At 40.2% G+C, this 18,013-nt stretch overlaps 1 protein-coding gene across 1 annotated transcript in view; it reads right to left on the bottom strand.

The window, feature by feature from the left end:
• VPS36 (vacuolar protein sorting 36 homolog) overlaps positions 1 to 18,013 on the bottom strand; it is a 63,427-nt gene that overhangs the window by 22,938 nt on the left and 22,476 nt on the right. The window contains exons 4-6 of the mRNA XM_073613256.1: positions 17,134 to 17,248; positions 13,265 to 13,354; positions 6,229 to 6,315 (exon numbers count right to left, since the gene is read on the bottom strand). Of these exons, the coding sequence (XP_073469357.1) occupies positions 6,229 to 6,315; positions 13,265 to 13,354; positions 17,134 to 17,248 (292 nt within the window). The remainder of the gene's footprint in view (positions 1 to 6,228; positions 6,316 to 13,264; positions 13,355 to 17,133; positions 17,249 to 18,013) is intronic.

The raw sequence follows: 18,013 nt of genomic DNA, 5'->3' as shown, positions 1-18,013 counted from the left end.
ATAAGTCCATTTCTAATCCACAGAATAATTATAACCCTCAGATTGAGGTCTTTAAAGGTTTGGTCCTAAAGGATCTGGAGAAGTTACAACCAAAGAGAAGGGTTAATCGAGACTATATTGGAGATGGTATCAAGTCATTGGAGGGAAGAAATATCATTATACGCCCAGCTGATAAAGGTGGGGGTGTAGTGGTATTGGATAAAGAGTTCTACCACAATCAATTGTTAAATATGTTGGGTGATAAATAAAACTTATAGTAAATTGACTAGTAAGCCCACAGACCTTTACACGAAACAGTTAAATGAAATTGTTGAGTGTGGTTTTATGATGAGAGCTATAAATTAAAGAGAAAAAGATATTTGGTCCCTAGTGGGTGTAGGATAACAATAATTTACACATTACCAATGATCCATAAGAGTACACCTGAGCCGCCTGCACGACCTATTGTGAATGGGATCGGTTTGGTTACTGCAAGGTTGGGGGAATTTTTGGATACATTTTTACAACCCAGTGTACAGAGTACTAAAGCGTATTTAAAAGATACAAAGGATTTTTTGCATGCCCTTGGTGATATTAAATTGGACCTTGAGGACCCAATATATGTTGTCAAGGCTGATGTAGTATCGCTATACACAAACATACAAACATGATGATGTGTTACTGGCCTTGAATTGGGTTTTAAGTAAACGCAATGTAATCCCACAATGCCCAGAAGTGTTTTTGGGGGAAAGCATTAGAATTCTGCATTAACTATAATTATTTCTGGTATCAGGGCCTGTTCTTTTCCCAGCAGATTGGTGTTGCTATGGGCGTGAAATTGGTGACGAGCATAGCCAATCTGTTTACAGCGGAATGGGAAGACAGACATGTGTTTAATACCTATAGACCTTCAGTTATTATTTTATCGAAGATTTATAGATGATTTGTTGTTGATTTGGAGGGGGCCCGTGACATACAGTAGAGGAATCTCTTGCTTACCTGAACCAGAACAATAATAATATTAGATTGGAATATGAGATCAGTGATACTACGATACACTTTCTGGATGTTGATATTGAGAAGGTAGGAATCAGTTTGGAAACAAAAGTATATTTCAAACCGAGGTATAGAAATAGCTACTTATCAGTGAATAGTGGACATCATCCCACATGGATTAAAAATATACCAAAGGGACAATTAATGAGGGTAAAGCATAACTGCAGTAGACAGGAGGATTTTACTATACAAGCTAGTTTGCTTAAAAATAAATTTGTTCAAAAAGGGTATAATGATGAGACCCTAGATAGCATCATTAATGAGGTGGATTTGATTCCATGGGACCAATGTCTTGTCAATAAAGCTCCTAAGGTACAATCTAATCACCAACAATGGGGATTTATCTCTGATTTCCACTTGCAGTATAGGGAAATGGAGGCTATCTTTAGTAAGCACTGGCATATTCTCCGTATGGATAGAGATTTAGGACCAGTATTGCCAGATCACCCTAGATTCATCTATAGGAAGGCACCGAATTTTGGTGATCATGTAGTAAAGAAAATTTTAGATGCACCTGGACAACAAAAGTTACATATAGATAAAAAAGGGTTTTTTTCCTGTAGGAAATGCATTGCCTGCGGGACTGTACATACCAGTAATAGAGGACGAACTCATTTTACGAATTTGGAGGGAAAAAGCTTCCAAAAGGATTAATTTATTACATGTAATACGCCATATGTAGTATATCTGTTATGGTGTCCATGTGGTCTATTCAAAAAGGACAAAAAGATTGTTGAAGATACGTTTGGAGGAACATCTGACTAATATAAAGAACGGCTTTAAAAAACATAGCGTATCTTTACATTTTAGGGAGAAACATAACAGAGACCCCACATTGCTACAATTTTGTGGAATCGACTGTGTGTTTCCCTCTTGGAGGGGTTCTAATCAGGTGAGGGACCTCTCCCAGCGGGAGACTAAATGTAAATTTTTAATGAAGTGTCTAGCACCTAATGAATATAGAACTTGATCTAAATTGTTTTACAAATAATTTTTAAATAAATAGGTTACTTATGGGTTAATTAATGTTGATAGATTTCATATTTGGAATATGTAGTAAGTGTCCAGTTAATATACATTATTTCAATTCTGGACGTTATATAAGTGTTTGCTCATGATTCTTTTAACCACTTCAGCCCCAGAAGATTTGGCTGCTCAATGACCAGGCCATTTTTTGCGATACGGAACTGCGTCACTTTAAATGACAATTGCGCAGTCGTGCGACGCTGTACCCAAACAAAATTGATGTCCTATTTTTCCCACAAATAGAGCTTTTTTTTTTGGTGGTATTAGATCATTTCTGCGGTTTTTATTTTTTGCCCTATAAACAAAAAAACTATTTAGAAAAAAACACAATATTCTGTACTTTTTGCAAAAATAAATATCCCCAATTTTTTCCTCAGTTTAGGCTGATATGTATTATTCTACATGTTTTTGGTAATAAAAATCGCAATAAGCGTATATTGATTGGTTTGCGCAAAAGTTATAGCGTCTACAAAATAGGGGATAGATTTATGGCAATTTTATTATTATTTTTTTTTACTGGTAATGGCGGTGATCTGCGATTTTTATCAGGACTGCAACATTATGGCGGACACATTGGACACATTTTTGGGATGATTGACAATTATACAGCGATCAGTGCTATAAAAATGCACTGATTACTGTGTAAATGCCACTGGCAGGGAAGGGGTTAACACTAGGGGGCGATCAAGGGGTTAACTGTGTTCCCTGACTGTGTGTTCTAACTGTGGGGGGAGGGGACTGACTATAGGAGATGACAGATCGTTGTACCTAGCTATTAGGTTTACACACACATGTCCCTGTTTTGCCTCTCATGTCCGTTATAGCGACCGCCGGACACGAGCATCGGCACCCCCGCAGTGCAGCGCGCGTCTGCTATCACGCTTAAAGAAGCTGACGTACAGCTACCATGGCTCGCGGGATCGTGCTGACCTGCCGCTGTATAATGAAGGAGGCTGGTCGGCAAGTGGTTAATTATCGTTTTAATTTATATACATTATATTCAGTCCAATTATATCAACTGTATGTTGATTATATAAAAAGTATTCAATTGTGAACTGATTATGATGATGTCTTAAAGTCATATGGATTGTAATGTGCTATGTTTGTGGTGGATGCTAGAGATATCATTGCCAGGGGGACACTATGAGGGCGGATAAGCAATTTCCTGTCATTTGCATAAGCGGGTGTATTTAAAGACTGTTGCCGTGCCGTACAGCCAATCCCAGGACGAAGTCGGTATGACGAAACGTGTCAGCCCATGGCTGTACAGCAACCGGAAGTAAAATTCGCGCACCACCGGAAGTGACGATCCGAGTGTTTCGAACGATCAGATCAGGGGGTGTGGTGTTGGATGAAGTTATCAACTGTCGACACATAGTTTGACCCTATCAAAGTGTGATTTATGGACTTTAATACACTAGGCACATTATCACTTTTTGGTGTGTTATTCAAATATCTTAGCTGGTAATTACTTACCTTTAGCGCTACTGTTTACCTCTTCTCATTTGTATTTGGTAGCCTGTTTGTATACTTTATCATTTGTAAATGGTTGCTTATTCCAATTATACTGTACATCTTTGAATAATTGTTTTATCCGTGGCGCAGGGTCTACATCCCATTTTGGGGTGCGTTTTATGAGATATTGTGGTTTTAGTAAATAACAATGCAGGAAAACCATCATACATGTCCAACCAGGGACAAAAATATATGAACAATAAAGCTGCTGTGTACTGCCGTCATCTACAAAAAAACTAGATTCCTTACCTACCAGAAGAAGAAGAATGAGATGCAAGCTGTGTCAGGCATCTGCTCTGTAAAGCCAAGTACAAGCAACACTAATGTAGCTGCCTATTGTCTACACGGATTTGTTGGAGTACATCACAAAGCAATATAGGAAAATCCCTAAGAATGGCAAGCAGAGAACAGACTTCTAAAAAACTGAGGAATTAATACATGAACAGACTGGAAATATAAGAGCAGTATACACACAGATACATAAAGGAAACATTGGACACCATGGGCATCATTTAACCCCAAAGAATTTTTGGGGTTAAAGTCAAAACGTTTTTTACTTTTATTGGATTCCCTTAAAAAAAAAAAAAAAGCCCCACTAACTGTCCCCCCCACCTAAAAAACTGGCTCCTGCTGCTGTCTAACTCCTGTGAGGAGGGAACGGAGAGGTGCCTTGCCAGTGCTGTGTGTGTCTATGGGTGGGGTGCTCCCATAGGAACAAGGACCTGGTTTGCTAGGGAGAGACTTGGTGCAAGGAGAAGCAGACAGTGCGGGTGGGGGAATGTCAGAAGAGGAGGTAAGGGACCGCTCTGTGCAATATCTTTGTACAGAGCAGGCAGGTATATCCTCTTTTTTTATTTTAAATAATAATTTAAAAAAAAAAAAACATCCTTTAGTATCACTTTAACCAGGGTTAAGCTCTAAGGCCTATTCTGCTGCTTTTTAAATTGTGGAAATCTGGCAATCCAATGCAATCAGAAATTGACTGGATCAAGTAGTACAAGAAAAGATGCTATTAATACTAGCTTTTTATAGGTTGTACTGTAACGAGTCAGTACTTATCTGTTCCAGCTCTATGTCATTACAGCACGCAGTAGTGATGTTGTAGCCCAAGAGAGAACCCACAGTGCTCTGAGGTGGGACCAGACATTCAACAAACACGAAAAATGTATGGGATGCTGAGGGTTCTTCAACAAGAAGGGCGGATAACCCTAAAAACATTGGACCACCCCATACAAGTAAATAGGTCGCACTTTGAAGTGGTATCACCTGCCGAATGCGACCTGCGGTTTCAATTTTGTTGCAGCCATGAAGCAAAGCATCATGGTTGCAGCATATGTTTAGCCCTAAGTTTATTTATTAAAATGCTTAACCTACGCAGTCTTATCCGAAGGCCTCGATGAGCAAAAAAAAAAAAGGACATTGACATTAAAAGACCTTAGGAGAACCAACAAACCAGCATAGCAAGATACAAAATAAAAGCCAGGGAGTCTGTCCATCACACCCCAATTAAAAATTAGGTGACTCCAAAAGCTTGTACAAAAAGTACGGTTTTCAATTTCTTTCGAAATTTCAAAAGGTCATTCTCAAGTCTCAGTTTCAGAGGCAAGGAGTTCCAAAATTCAGCTCCGTGTACTTCACTCGTTCTCCCTCTGCATGTTTTCTTTTTAAATTTTGGAATCTTCAATATGGCCAAGTTTGCTGATCTCAAGGATCAGTTAGGCACATACTTGACAAATTTTTCCTTCAGATACTCCGGACCACGTCCATGCAGTGCCTTATGGACAAAACATTCAGTTTTGAACAGAACCCATTCTTTCACGGGCAGCCAATGCAGGGCTCTAAGGGATGGAGTGATGTGGTCACGGCGACCAACACCTGTCAGTAACCTTGTAAGTAGCTGCATGTCCTTCTTTAGGTGAACAGTCAAACCGTGGCTCCCTGGCCGCCTGTGTGATTGAGCCCCAACTATAGATTTTAAAGTGGATCTTCACCCGTCTTTTCAACGTATGCTTTTTACAATGCCCAGACGCAGTACAATAATAAATGGACATAATCAACATTTTAGATTTACAAGTACCTTATTTTCTTTTAATTTTAACTTTTGGTCCCAGCCGCCTAGGTGATTCCGTCATTAGGCGATCCTGTGGACTCTTGGGATATCGGCGTCATCTATCCCAGGAGTTTTCGGGTAGTCTAATCATCGAATCTTGTGGATACACTATGTGCCGGGCACTGTCACTAATGTGCAAGCCCGAGATCAGGAGGTGCATGCTGGGTAAACCAGCTGCACTACATCCCGGAACTCATTGGCACTGGCTTCAGAAGCCCACAACTAAGATGGCCACTGCCAGCATTTCAACAGGGGCCAGTAACCAGGACATTTGGCAAGCAAGGATTATAATTACAATATTGATCATATCCAAATTAAATATAGGGATTTGTACAGATCATGGGGATGTGTTTATTGAATTTTTGAGTAGGAGACAGTAGCTCCTCTTTACCATTCATATGTGTAGTAAGCCGATTCAATATTCAGTACGAGGTGGCCCTGGTAGGTCGAACAGGCTTTGACTTGTAGTTCTAGCAGCCAGTGAGTGACAAGTCTCCTAATTCATCAGGGCGGACTCTGAGAAGGGTCAGTGTAACACTAACCTCGGAAATGTTTTTGTCAGTCTCCTTTCTTTTCTCTTCCAGCTTTCTCTCAATGCCAACAATCCCAACCGCTTTTATTCTTCCAGCCTGTGTAGGAGAAAAAGGAAAGAGGAAGGAACATGAGACCATTCTTAGGAGAGAACAGAATTTTATGAAAGAAATAATCATTACTTACAGGATGTAAATATGCATTGACTAGCTGCCTGAGTATTGTTCATAGTGCTGTAAACAGTGCAGCAGCTCACAATGGAAACCTTAATGTTACTTGTACAGTCAGGGAAGAGGGACAGACATTGAGAAGCAACACAATTCACAACAAAAAACATGCATACAGCCTTTGACCAACAAACAATCTAGGGTGCAATTCACTAAAGAATTCCACATGCAATATGAAGGTCACGTGACTCATTTTTCAGAAATATCGGATGAGCTAATGAGAGTCAATTGGTCAAAGTAAAATATTGAATGTAAAATACAGCAAAATAAATAAATAAATACATAGTTAACCACTAAGTTCAGGTCTTTTCTGACACTTTTTGTTTACAAGTAAAAATCGGTATTGTTTTGCTAGAAAATTACTTAGAACCCCCAAAATCATATATATATTTTAGTGGAGGTCCAAGAGAAAAAAAATGGTGGGTGTTGCATTTTGTTTTATTTCATACGGTATCTGCACAGCGATTTTTCAAACACAGTTTTTTTGTATAAAATAAATTTTATTAAATTTTAATGCAAATAAATAAATAATATATATATATATATATATATATATATATATATATATATATATATATATATATATATATATATATATATATATATAAAATATAAAAAAAGATGATGTTACACCAAGTAAATAGATACCTAACATGCTACGCTTTAAAATTGTGCATGCACATGAAATGGCGACAAACTACGATACTTAAAAATCTGCATAGGCAACGCTTTAAACATTTTTACAAGGTACAAAGGAGGTCTAGAGCTAGCAACTTTATTGCTCTCACGTTTATAACGTTTGCGATGATATGTGTCCCTAATAATATATTTTAATGTTTTTTTTCTCACTTTTATTGTTATTGCATGGAACGTAAATATCCCTTGTGATAACAATAGGCAGTGACACGTACTCTTTAGGCTCCATTTATACTTGTACGACTCCAAAGTTGCGCAACTTTGGAATGCAACTATGATGAAACTTTGGATGGGTGCAATTTGGATATAACTTTGGCTTTGACCAGTAATAGTGGACAACTGTTGCTTTGTAGAACATTCAGGTACGACTTTCATGCAACTTTTAAGGGTTAACATTGAAGTCTATGGCTCTCAAGTTGCATGAAAGTCGGAACAAAGTAGTGCATTAACTACTTTAAAATCGCTGCAACTTTAAGTAGCACATATATTAATGGTTATCATTGGAAAACATGGGGAACCACTTGCCATGCGACTTTGATGTCTAAAGTTGCAGGACAAGTCGCACAATATGTACATGTGACGCCTTACTGAGATGTCTCCTTTGCCCTTAACATCATCAAATCAGACCAAGATTGGTCTGATCCTATGCTTGTATAAGCTAGTAACAGCTTAGCAAAAGACAGGAACCAGAAGTGACAAATTACTCGACGCTTCCAGTTTCTAATACCATAGAGATAATCGGGGACCTTCCAGTCCTCAATGAACCCTTTGGTAAGCTAGCTTCAGTTCTGGGCTCTCCGGAGGGACTGAGAGGGGGGCGGCGGGGGGTGGGGTACTACCCCTCCTGGTGCCTGTAAAAGCGATCTAGTGGCTAATTAGCCACTTGAATCACTTTTACAACAAAGAGAATCACCTGCAGATTAAAAAAAAATACTGGGTTGATGCGAATGCAGGTATCAGCCCGGTATAAGCGACATACATGTAAGACAGTCTGCAAATGGTTAAAGTCAATTCACTAAAGCACACACATCCGTTATTTATCACCTGGCAGTAGGCAGTCAATATTTTAGCAATGTACAAAATAACAATGAGGGGAACTCTGCACTGGCAAGTTAAATAAAAGTATACAATGTATCATTGTGGAAATGTTCTGCCCTGAGCTCAGGAATGACAATAAGGCCCCTTTCACACTGGGGCGGTGGGGGCGTCGGCGGTACAACAGCGCTATTTTTAGCGCTGCTGTACCGTCGTTCTTGTAGCTGTACTCGGCCGCTAGCGGTGCGGTTTTAACCCCCGCTGGCGGCCGAAAAAGGGTTAAAATCCCTCGTACAGCGCAGCTATAGCCGCGGTATTGCCGCGATATAGCCGCGCTGTCCCATTGATTTCAATGGGCAGGAGCGGTGAAGGAGCGGTGAATACACCGCTCCTTCACCGCTCCAAAGAAGCGGTTTGCAGGACTTTTTTTCACCATCCTGCCAGCGCACCGCTTCAGTGTGAAAGCCCTCGGGCTTTCACACTGAACAAACAGCGGAGGCTGTTTAGGGGCAGTTTGCAGGCGGTATTTTTAGCGCAATACCGCCTGCAAACCGCCCCAGTGTGAAAGGGGCCTAAATGATAACATTTCATTAGAGGGAGATTGTTCTGTGATTGAAAATTTTCACAATATTTCTGCGCGCTTTCATTTACAGAACAATCTTCCTCTGGTGCAGTGTTAGCATAAAAAAAAACGAATTGTTAAAAAACAGCGCCCAAAAAAATGCTAAATTCAAGTGAAAATAGTGCAGAACATAAATATTTTACACATCTGAACCACAGCGAACGTTAGATTTGAATTTCACGTCACTTATGTTTGATTTAGCTGTACATTGTCAATCACTTTATTTCTAAGCACTTTTCTGAACATTTTAAACTTATTTCTTATTGGATCTTTGTAAACTTGTGCACTCTGCTACCGAAAAGTTTTGTTATTGTATTTTCTTCCTTTTGTGGAAAACAATAAAAATGATTAAAATAGAAAATGTGCGTATATTGCCGATATGTACTGCATGTGTTTTTTTATTTATTTTTTTACCCCGAAACACGCTTTACGGCTTATGTAAAAGGGTATAATAATCAGAAGAGAGTCTAAAGTGTTACTAAACCCACAACAGTAAAATCAGTCTGTATATGCAGTAAACTAAAGCATGCTAGTTAAATCCATTATGGTAAATAAGGGGGTAATCAAGGGGTTAATCATGTGCATTGTGTTACAAGGCTGTTTGATCATGTCTTCTCTGATCCTCCCCTTCTTCAACAGTCCCAAGTCCATCTCCTAATCTCCTAAGTTCCTTGGTGGCACTCTGCATATGCTCAGTTCGGTATCTATCTATCTATCTATCTATCTATCTATCTATCTATCTATAAAATGTTTTTTGGGCGGGTGCATGTGATCAGCACAGGGCCAATCAGCACTGTCCAGACAGAAGGTCAGGGGTCATGAAGCCTCACAGAACAGTCAGAGGAGAATGAAAACTCCTCCTACAAGCTTTAACCAGGCACTGATAGAAGTCACAAGATTGACATATACTGCTGATGAGAAAAGATATTTAGCAGTTTATATTTACTAAAATAATTGCATTTCCATATTTTGTGTACTGTGGGAGAATAAATATAGTGAATGCAGAGTCCTGGGTTTAGTAACACTTTAAATGCAGTTTGCCTTCAGGTGTTTCAGAGAAGCTCTAATTCGCATCTCAGCTGCTAAGGCTACATTTGCATAGGTGACTAGCCTCAGTGCGAATGACAGCATCAGGAATAGTGGATTCTTGTTGCTGTCTAAGCCACCTGTGAGCAGCTAGCTGCACCTGCCGAGCCCTGTACACTTTAAGGAAGGTCGCCAGTGGCTGCAGATATCCGTGGTTGCTTACAGGACTTCTCCTAACATCCCGCAAGCGCAGAGTGTGAAAAGTCACACTGAAATGAAGGGGAGATGGTTTTCAGGTGCTTTACAGGCGCTATTTCTAGCGCTAAAACGCCTGAAAACCACCTCAGTGTGAAAAGGGTCTTAGTCAACCCCACTGTGACAATGGGGATGATTTACTAAAACTGGAGAGTGCAATATCTGGTGCAGCTGTGCATTGTAGCCAATCAGCTTCTAACTTCAGCTTGTTCAATTAGGCTTTGACAAAAAAAAAAAAAAAGGAAGCTGATTGGTTACTATGTACAGTTGCACCAGATTCTGTGTGCACCAGCTTTAGTAAGTCTCCCCCAATGGGTCCTTCCTCCAGATCCTGCAAATATAATCACAGATCTGTTACTATCTCCAAGCTGAACTTGAGGCAAGCAGCAAAGTACACAGATGAAATACATATTTACCCGTTTCACCTGCTCAGGTATTTCAATTTACCTCAGATACTGACTGGAGATAAAAGAGCCGACTGATAAGGCCATCTCTTTGCCCACTTCTCCGATCAGCAGGTTCCTTGCACAAAACACACTTGCTTTGCTCCTGGTGCTACCCCTCTCTTTCCCAGTCTGAGTGCTTATGGAAAGGGGATTGCAAGAGGTTGATGTTTGGCCTTCATGATGCGGTTTGTTCTAACAAACCTCTGAGGGATTCACAGAACAGCTGTATTTATACAGAGATTCAATGACACTCAGGTGGTCTCTTTTTACTAATTAGGTGACTTTTGAAGGCAATTGGTTCCACTAGATTTTAGTTATGGGGTATCAGAGTAAAGCACGCCACACTTTTCATATTTATTTGTAAAAACTTTGAAAAACATTTATCCTTTTCCTTCCTTTTCACAATTATGTGCCACTTTTTGTTGGTCTATCACATAAAATCCCAATAAAATACATTTACATTTTTAGTTGCAAGATGACAAAATGAAGAAAATTTCAAGGGGTGTGAATACTTTTTCAAGGCACTGTACCAGATCAAAATGTAGGTACTTGCACTAGTTGCATTAAAAACATAAATAATAATGTCATGGATTTCTTATACCTAGCTGCATTCATTTTTGACCTTTTTATATGCTCGGAGTTCAGCTTTAACATTTCACCAAAGTCGCATACTTCAAGGGCTTTATAGATTAGGAGTGGCTGCAACCAAGTAACTTGTTGGTACCTCTGAAAATGTAATCTTCATGCAGTTTATTGTATATTAAGAATTATACTTTACTTATGTCCCACGGGTTTGATGAGTCACAGGCAAACAAGTGCTAACTATGCGTATCCTCAGGGAATCCTTGCTTTACATTAAAAACAAAAGGCCAGAAAAAAACAAGCTTGTAAAACTGAAGGAGGCTTTTTACAGGTATGATCACACATAAGCTAGCAGACACGGTACGAGAACAGTGAGCAATCAGATGTTATTGTGTGATATACTGATTCTCTAATCATGAAAACCACAGGAAAATGTACGCTAGTAAATAATTTAGCAGTTTTGCAATGGACCACTTGCAGCAGGGCTGCTCTCTCTTTCTCTTCTCACAGGCTACACAGATAGCAGCGGGAACCATTGGCTCTTGCTGCTGTGACTCAAATCCTGTAAGGAAGGGACTAGAGCTGCACGATTAATCGTGGAGAATCGTTATCGCGATTCTCTGCCCCTCACGATCTCAATCCCGGATTCGAACGATTCTTAAAGGGTTAAAATAAGAAATTATAAGCTTACATTTGAGGAGGTAAAAAGCGCACAGCGATCAATGGTGTCCCCGGGATGCTGGCATCCGTATTGTGACGTGATGGTGAGGTTGCCAGTATCATAGCGGAGGGGAAGCGGTCAGCCGCGATGGAGCCAGCATGGAACGCAAATGGTGGAGATACCGTAACTGGCGTCAGCAAAGAACGTGATGCTGTGGATTGGGCAGTATTGCGTTTCTTCTTCCCACAGAGGTCCCGGGGACAGCGCACCCTTGCGCCGACAAGCGTATTCATGAGTGGCTAGTTCTCTACTGAAATGTGAGTCACAGTCAGTCTCTATCTATCTATCTATCTATCTATCTATATCTGATCTAAAAAAAAAATTGTTAAAGTGTAATAAAACAATTAAAAAAAAAATTAAACTGCCCCCGTCCCCGCAAGTCTCGCCCGCATATGTAAACGACATCCAATTCACACATGTGAGATATCACCGCAAACGTTAGAGCGAGAACAATAATTCTAGCACTAGACATCCTCTGTAACTCTAAACAGGTAACCTGTAAAAAAAAAAAAAAAAAACTGTCGCCTATTGAGATTTTGAAGTAACGAAGTTTGGCGCCATACCACGAGTGTCGCAATATTAAAGCGTGACATGTGAGGTATCGATTTACTCGGTGACGGCGTAACATCATCTGTTACATTATACAAAAAAAATGGGCTAACTTTACGGTTTTGTTTTTTTATTTGTGAAAATTTTGCCCCCCCCCCCCCCCAAAAAAAATTGCGTTTGCAAAATTACCGCGCAAGTACTGCGTGACATAAAAAGTTCCAACTGGCGCCATTTCATTCCCTAGAGTGTCTGCTAATTATATATATATATATATATATATATATATATATATATATATATATATATATATAATATGTTTGGGGGTTCCGAGTCATTTTCTAAGCAAAAAAAAAAAAAAGATGATTTTTACATGTTTACAGTTTTTGAGAAACGTGATCTTTTTTTTCTAAGCAAAAAAATCGTGATTCTAATTTTTTCCAGAATTGTGCCTCTCTAGAAGGGACATGGCCGAGATATGCAGTCTGTGTCTACAGACGCACACAGCTCAGCTCAGGAGAACGCACGCACGCACGAGTGACCCCTCAGCACATGGTTTGCAAAGGGGAAACTCGGAGAAGGGCGAGGAGCAGACAGAGCCAGAGGGGGACCGAAAAAAAGAGAAGGTAAGCCACTGCTCTGTGCAACACTCTTGTACAGAGCAGTTAAGCATAACTTTTGTTTAAATTTAATGAAAAAAACAAACAAAAAGTTAAGTATTCAACTCTGGATATATACTTTTTCTGGAGCCAGGAATATAGCAACACAATACAAAAGTAGGCAAAAACTTATTGCAACCAATATACGTCCTCAACAGTTCCAGTAGGACTTGAAGACTAAAAGGAATGTGGAAGATGGGGAAGATGTAGAAGACAGACAGACAGACTTTACCTGTGGACCTTTATTCATCTGAATAGAGGGCGAGGATGATGTCCTTTCCCATCTTCTTTGTGTTAACTCCTCTGACAGTCGTCGACTGAACTAAATACGAGACCAATAGTACATGTTAATGCACTGATGAAAGTACAAATACCCCCCACATGAACCCTTTTTGGGAAAGACATTCCAAGGTATTTAGTAAGAGGCATGGTGAGTTTTTTCGTGTTTTCATTTTTTCCCACAATTCTTTGCAAAATTAGGATATTTATTTATTTTCACAAAATTGTAATATTAAAAAGGTTACTTCTCTCACGTGGCATATGCATACTTACAACTACACCCCCAAAACACATTCTGCTACTCCTCCCCAGTATGGCGACACCTCATGTGTCAGATTTTTACACAGCCTGGCCACATACAGAGGCCCAATATGCAGGGGGTTCCGTCAGGCGTTCTAGGAGCATAAATCACACACATAATTTCCTGACAACCTATGACACTTTTGAAGGCCCTGGAGCACCAGGACAATGGAAACGCCCACAAAATGACCCAATTTTTGAAAGAAAACACCCCAATGTATATTCTATCAGGCATAATGAGTCTTTTGAACATGTCATTTTATTTCCACAAGTTTTTGGAAAATGTGGAAAGAAAATGAAAACAAAACATATTTTTCTACGTATTTTTTCACATTTTTATGGCACTGACAGGCGCTAATGAGGATCCAGTAATAGGGTGGCACTGATGAGCACTTACTGATGGGCACTGATGTGACACTAATGGGGCATTGTTGGGCACAGATGTGGCACTTGGAATAGAAAAAAAAAAAAAACTCAGGTAGCCTCACGCTGCAGCTCTCCTTCCTCTCCTTACACAATCGGTGTGAGGAGCGGGGAGAACCGGACATGGCACTGGTTTGTTGACAGTAATCGCTCCGTGATTGGACAAAGCGATTGCGTGGTAAAGGGCAGCTGGGATTGGCCTTTTACCCCAAACCGTGACGCGCCAGGTCCTGAGAACCCGGCAAACACGGACACTCCCATGTGCGTGCCCCAGGGAGCATGATTCTGGGAGGACGTCATTGTACAGCCTCCCAGAATTATCCGACCCTTCACTATTTTATCTGCAGTCTTCTATACATCAGTTCAAAGTGCCACAATAAAAAAAATGAACATACAATCCCATATACACAATCCTTCACCCACAGTTGATCCAGAGGAAGGAAACCCCAGCAAAGCATGATCCAATTTGCTCCAGCAGGGGGAAAATTCCTTCCCGATCCCCCAAGAGGCAATCGGATTTTCCCTGGATCAGCTTTACCTATAAATGTCAGTACCCAGTTATATTCTGTACATTTAGGAAAGAATCCAGGCCTTTTTTCAAGCAATCTACAGAGCTGACCAGAACCACCTCTCGAGGGAGTCTATTCCACATTTTCACAGCTCTTACTGCGAAGAAATCTTTCCGTATTTAGAGATTAAATTTATTTTCCTCCAGATGTAAAGAGTGCCCCCTTGTCCTCTGTGATGACCTTAAAGTGGCGTTTCAGTCGTTTTTGTGTTTATTAACAGTCAGTAGCTACAAAAAGTGTAGTTGCTGACTTTTAATAAACACACACTCAGCTGTCCCACGATCCAGCGATGTGGCCGCCCAAACCCTCTGTTTGCTCCCTCGCCTCTCCCCGGCATTACAAGTGTGGGCACCCGGCTGTGAGAGCTTGTGGCTTCACAGCAAAGTGCGCATGCACAGGTCTCGCTGCGCCTCCTCAATGGCCGGGCAATCTTCTGGGACCTGTGACGTCCCAGAAGATTGCAGGGAGGGAGGGGGAGAGGAGAACTTCCACTCAAGTCGCCTAGGCTGCCCAAGCGGAAGCGGGAGCAGGTACCTGTAAAAACTAGGTACCCACTCCCCCACCACCACCACCACCAGCAAAAAATAAATAAATAAATGACATGCCAAATGTGGCATAGAAGGGGGTGAGAAGTGCTTAGAGTGGAACTTCCACTTTTGGGTGGAATTCCGCTTTAAAGAGGATGACACCAAGTTCACTATATGTACCACTTATTTATATTTATTCATATTGATCATATCCCCCATTAATCTTCTCTTCTCAAGAGAGAATACATTTAGTTCCTCTAATCTTTAGCTGAGCTCCTCCATGCCTCTTATCAGTTTGGTTGCTCTTCTCCGCACTTTCTACAGTTTGCCGATATCCTTTTTGAGAACTGGTGCCCAAAACTAAAACTGCATATTCCAGATGAGGTCTTACTAATGATTTGTACAAGGGTAAAATGATATCTCGCTCTCTGGAGTCCATACCTCTCTTAATACAAGAAAGGACTTTGCTCGCTTTGGAAACCGCAGCTTGGCATTGCATGCTATTATTAAGCTTATGATCTACCAAAACCCCCAGATACTTCTCCACAATTGATTCCCCCAGTTGTACTCCCCCTAGTATGTATGATGCATGCATAGTCTTATCCCCCAAGTGCATAACTTTACATTTATCAACATTAAACCTCATTTGCCACATGGTTGCCCATCTAAAGAGTGCACTGAGGTTGGCTTGTAAGTTGGAGACATCCAGTAAGGACGTTATTCCACTGCATAGCTTGGTGTCAACTACAAACACTGAATTGATACTTTTATTCCCAGACCCTATATCATTTATAAAGATATTAAAAAGTAAGGGTCCCAGCACTGAACCTTGGGGTACACCACTGATAACCTTAGAACATTCAGAGTACAAGTCATTAACCACTACACTCTATGAATTCGGTCTTTTAGCCAGTTTTCTATCCATTTACAAATTGATCTTTCCAAGCTTGTAGACTTTACCTTACCCATGAGCCATGTGTGGGGAACTGTGTCAAACGCTTTTGCAAAATCCAAGTATACTATGTCCACAGCCACCCCTCTGACCAAGGTTTTACTTACCTCTTCATAAAAAGAAATCAGATTTGTCTGACAACTTCTGTCTTTCATGAATCCATGCTGTCTGTTGCTTAAAATGTTTTTTTTTCAGCAAGAAATCTATGTGGTGTTTTATTAAACTCTCCAGTATCTTTCCGACTATAGAAGTTAAACAAACAGGTCTATAGTTACTTGGTAAAGACTTTGATCCCTTTTTAAATATGGGTACCACATTGGCCCTACGCTATCCAGTGGTACCATTCCAGTCATTAACGAGTCCCTAAAAATTAGAAACAATGGCTTTGAAATGACAGAGCTCAATTCTTTTAGGATCCGTGGGCATATGCCATCTGGTCCAGGTGCTTTATCCACCTTTATTCTGCCTAAATATTTCTGGACCATATCACCTTTGAGCCACTGTGGATCATTTGGGGCTGTGTCAATACCATTATAGCCATGAGCTTCCCCTCCTTTGTATACATTTCTACAGCTTGTCTAAAGCTTTCAGAAAGCAAGGGACGAGAAGCTGAAATTACACTCTGCAGACCTCAGTGGGGAAAGCTCTGAGAACTGATTGGAGGGGAGGGTGAGACAATAAGGAGAACATAGAGGGCAGGCCCAAGTTGTGCTCTGTGTATAAATGGACAATGTCCATTCATGGGAGCGAGCTTGCTCAAGTCCCTCCCTAGCAAGAGGCTTGCTATTGGGGCACTCGGCAGGGGGGAGGAGCCAGGACTGCCAGTGGGGGACCCAAAAAAAAAAAGAGAATTGGGGCTGCTCTGTGCAAAACCATTGCACAAAGCAGGTAAGTATAACATGTTTGTCATTTAAGAAAAAGAATACAACCTTTAGAATCACTTTAACAAATATTCAACAAAAGTCATATAAGGCAAGCTAAACCTACTATAGTGAACCTAAATAAGGAAGAGAGAAATATATAGATAACAATAAGAACATGTAATATTTACCTCAATTTGACCATGTTCTCTAAATGAAAGCTTGACGTAAGAGTATCGGCTAGTTTGGTACGGTCCGGGTTCTTTGTTTGGAGAGGGTGGATGGAGATGTACAACAATTTTGGCACTGCAAGCACAGATAACATACACATTTAATGAGGAACTCTGATGGGCACTATTGCATTTAAAGCCCAAAGCCACAATTTTTATAATGATAAAATATAAACAGCACTTGTGAACATACTATTTGTGGACATTTTCTAACACAGCTATTCGTAATGAATATAAAGACACTCTGTGTCCCGTGATGGATTTTACAAGTGTATCAAAATTTGCAGCAGAAACAGAGATATAACTGTTCACAAGTTCTAAATGGATATTTGTAAAATCTTTGCCATGCAAAGTTGATGGAGGACGGAAGAGCAATGAAGACACCTCTGGACAGCAGAAATATCAGTCTGGGAAGAGGGTGGTAATAGATGCATTTGCAGATTTAGATAGACTTGACCGATGAATATTCGGAACGTCCCCGGTCATCTCTATTGTATACGAAACCAGAAGCGACTAGAGTAGTTTGTCACTTCCGATTTCTGTAGAATGTAAACAAGTCATTTTTGACTTGTAAAAAGCATCTGATCAAACCAATCTTGGTTTGATCAGATGCTTTCAGGGCAGATAAGTGATCTGGGGTTTAATAGACTCCAGATGTCTCAGTCACTTTTTATTGCCATTACCAGGGATATTTACATTCCATAGCAATAAAAGTGATAAAAATATTTTAAAGGGACAGTGTAAAAATAAATATTTTAATAAAATAAATAAAAAGAAAAAGATTTTTAGTGTTCCCGCCGTGCGCAAAGGCAAGAGCATACTAAGATCGTACCACACATGT

Source organism: Aquarana catesbeiana, linkage group LG02, assembly GCF_042186555.1.
Source record: "Aquarana catesbeiana isolate 2022-GZ linkage group LG02, ASM4218655v1, whole genome shotgun sequence".
NCBI lineage: Eukaryota > Metazoa > Chordata > Amphibia > Anura > Ranidae > Aquarana > Aquarana catesbeiana.
Note: the sequence above shows the minus strand (reverse complement) of the source record. Positions and strands in the feature narration are given on the sequence as shown.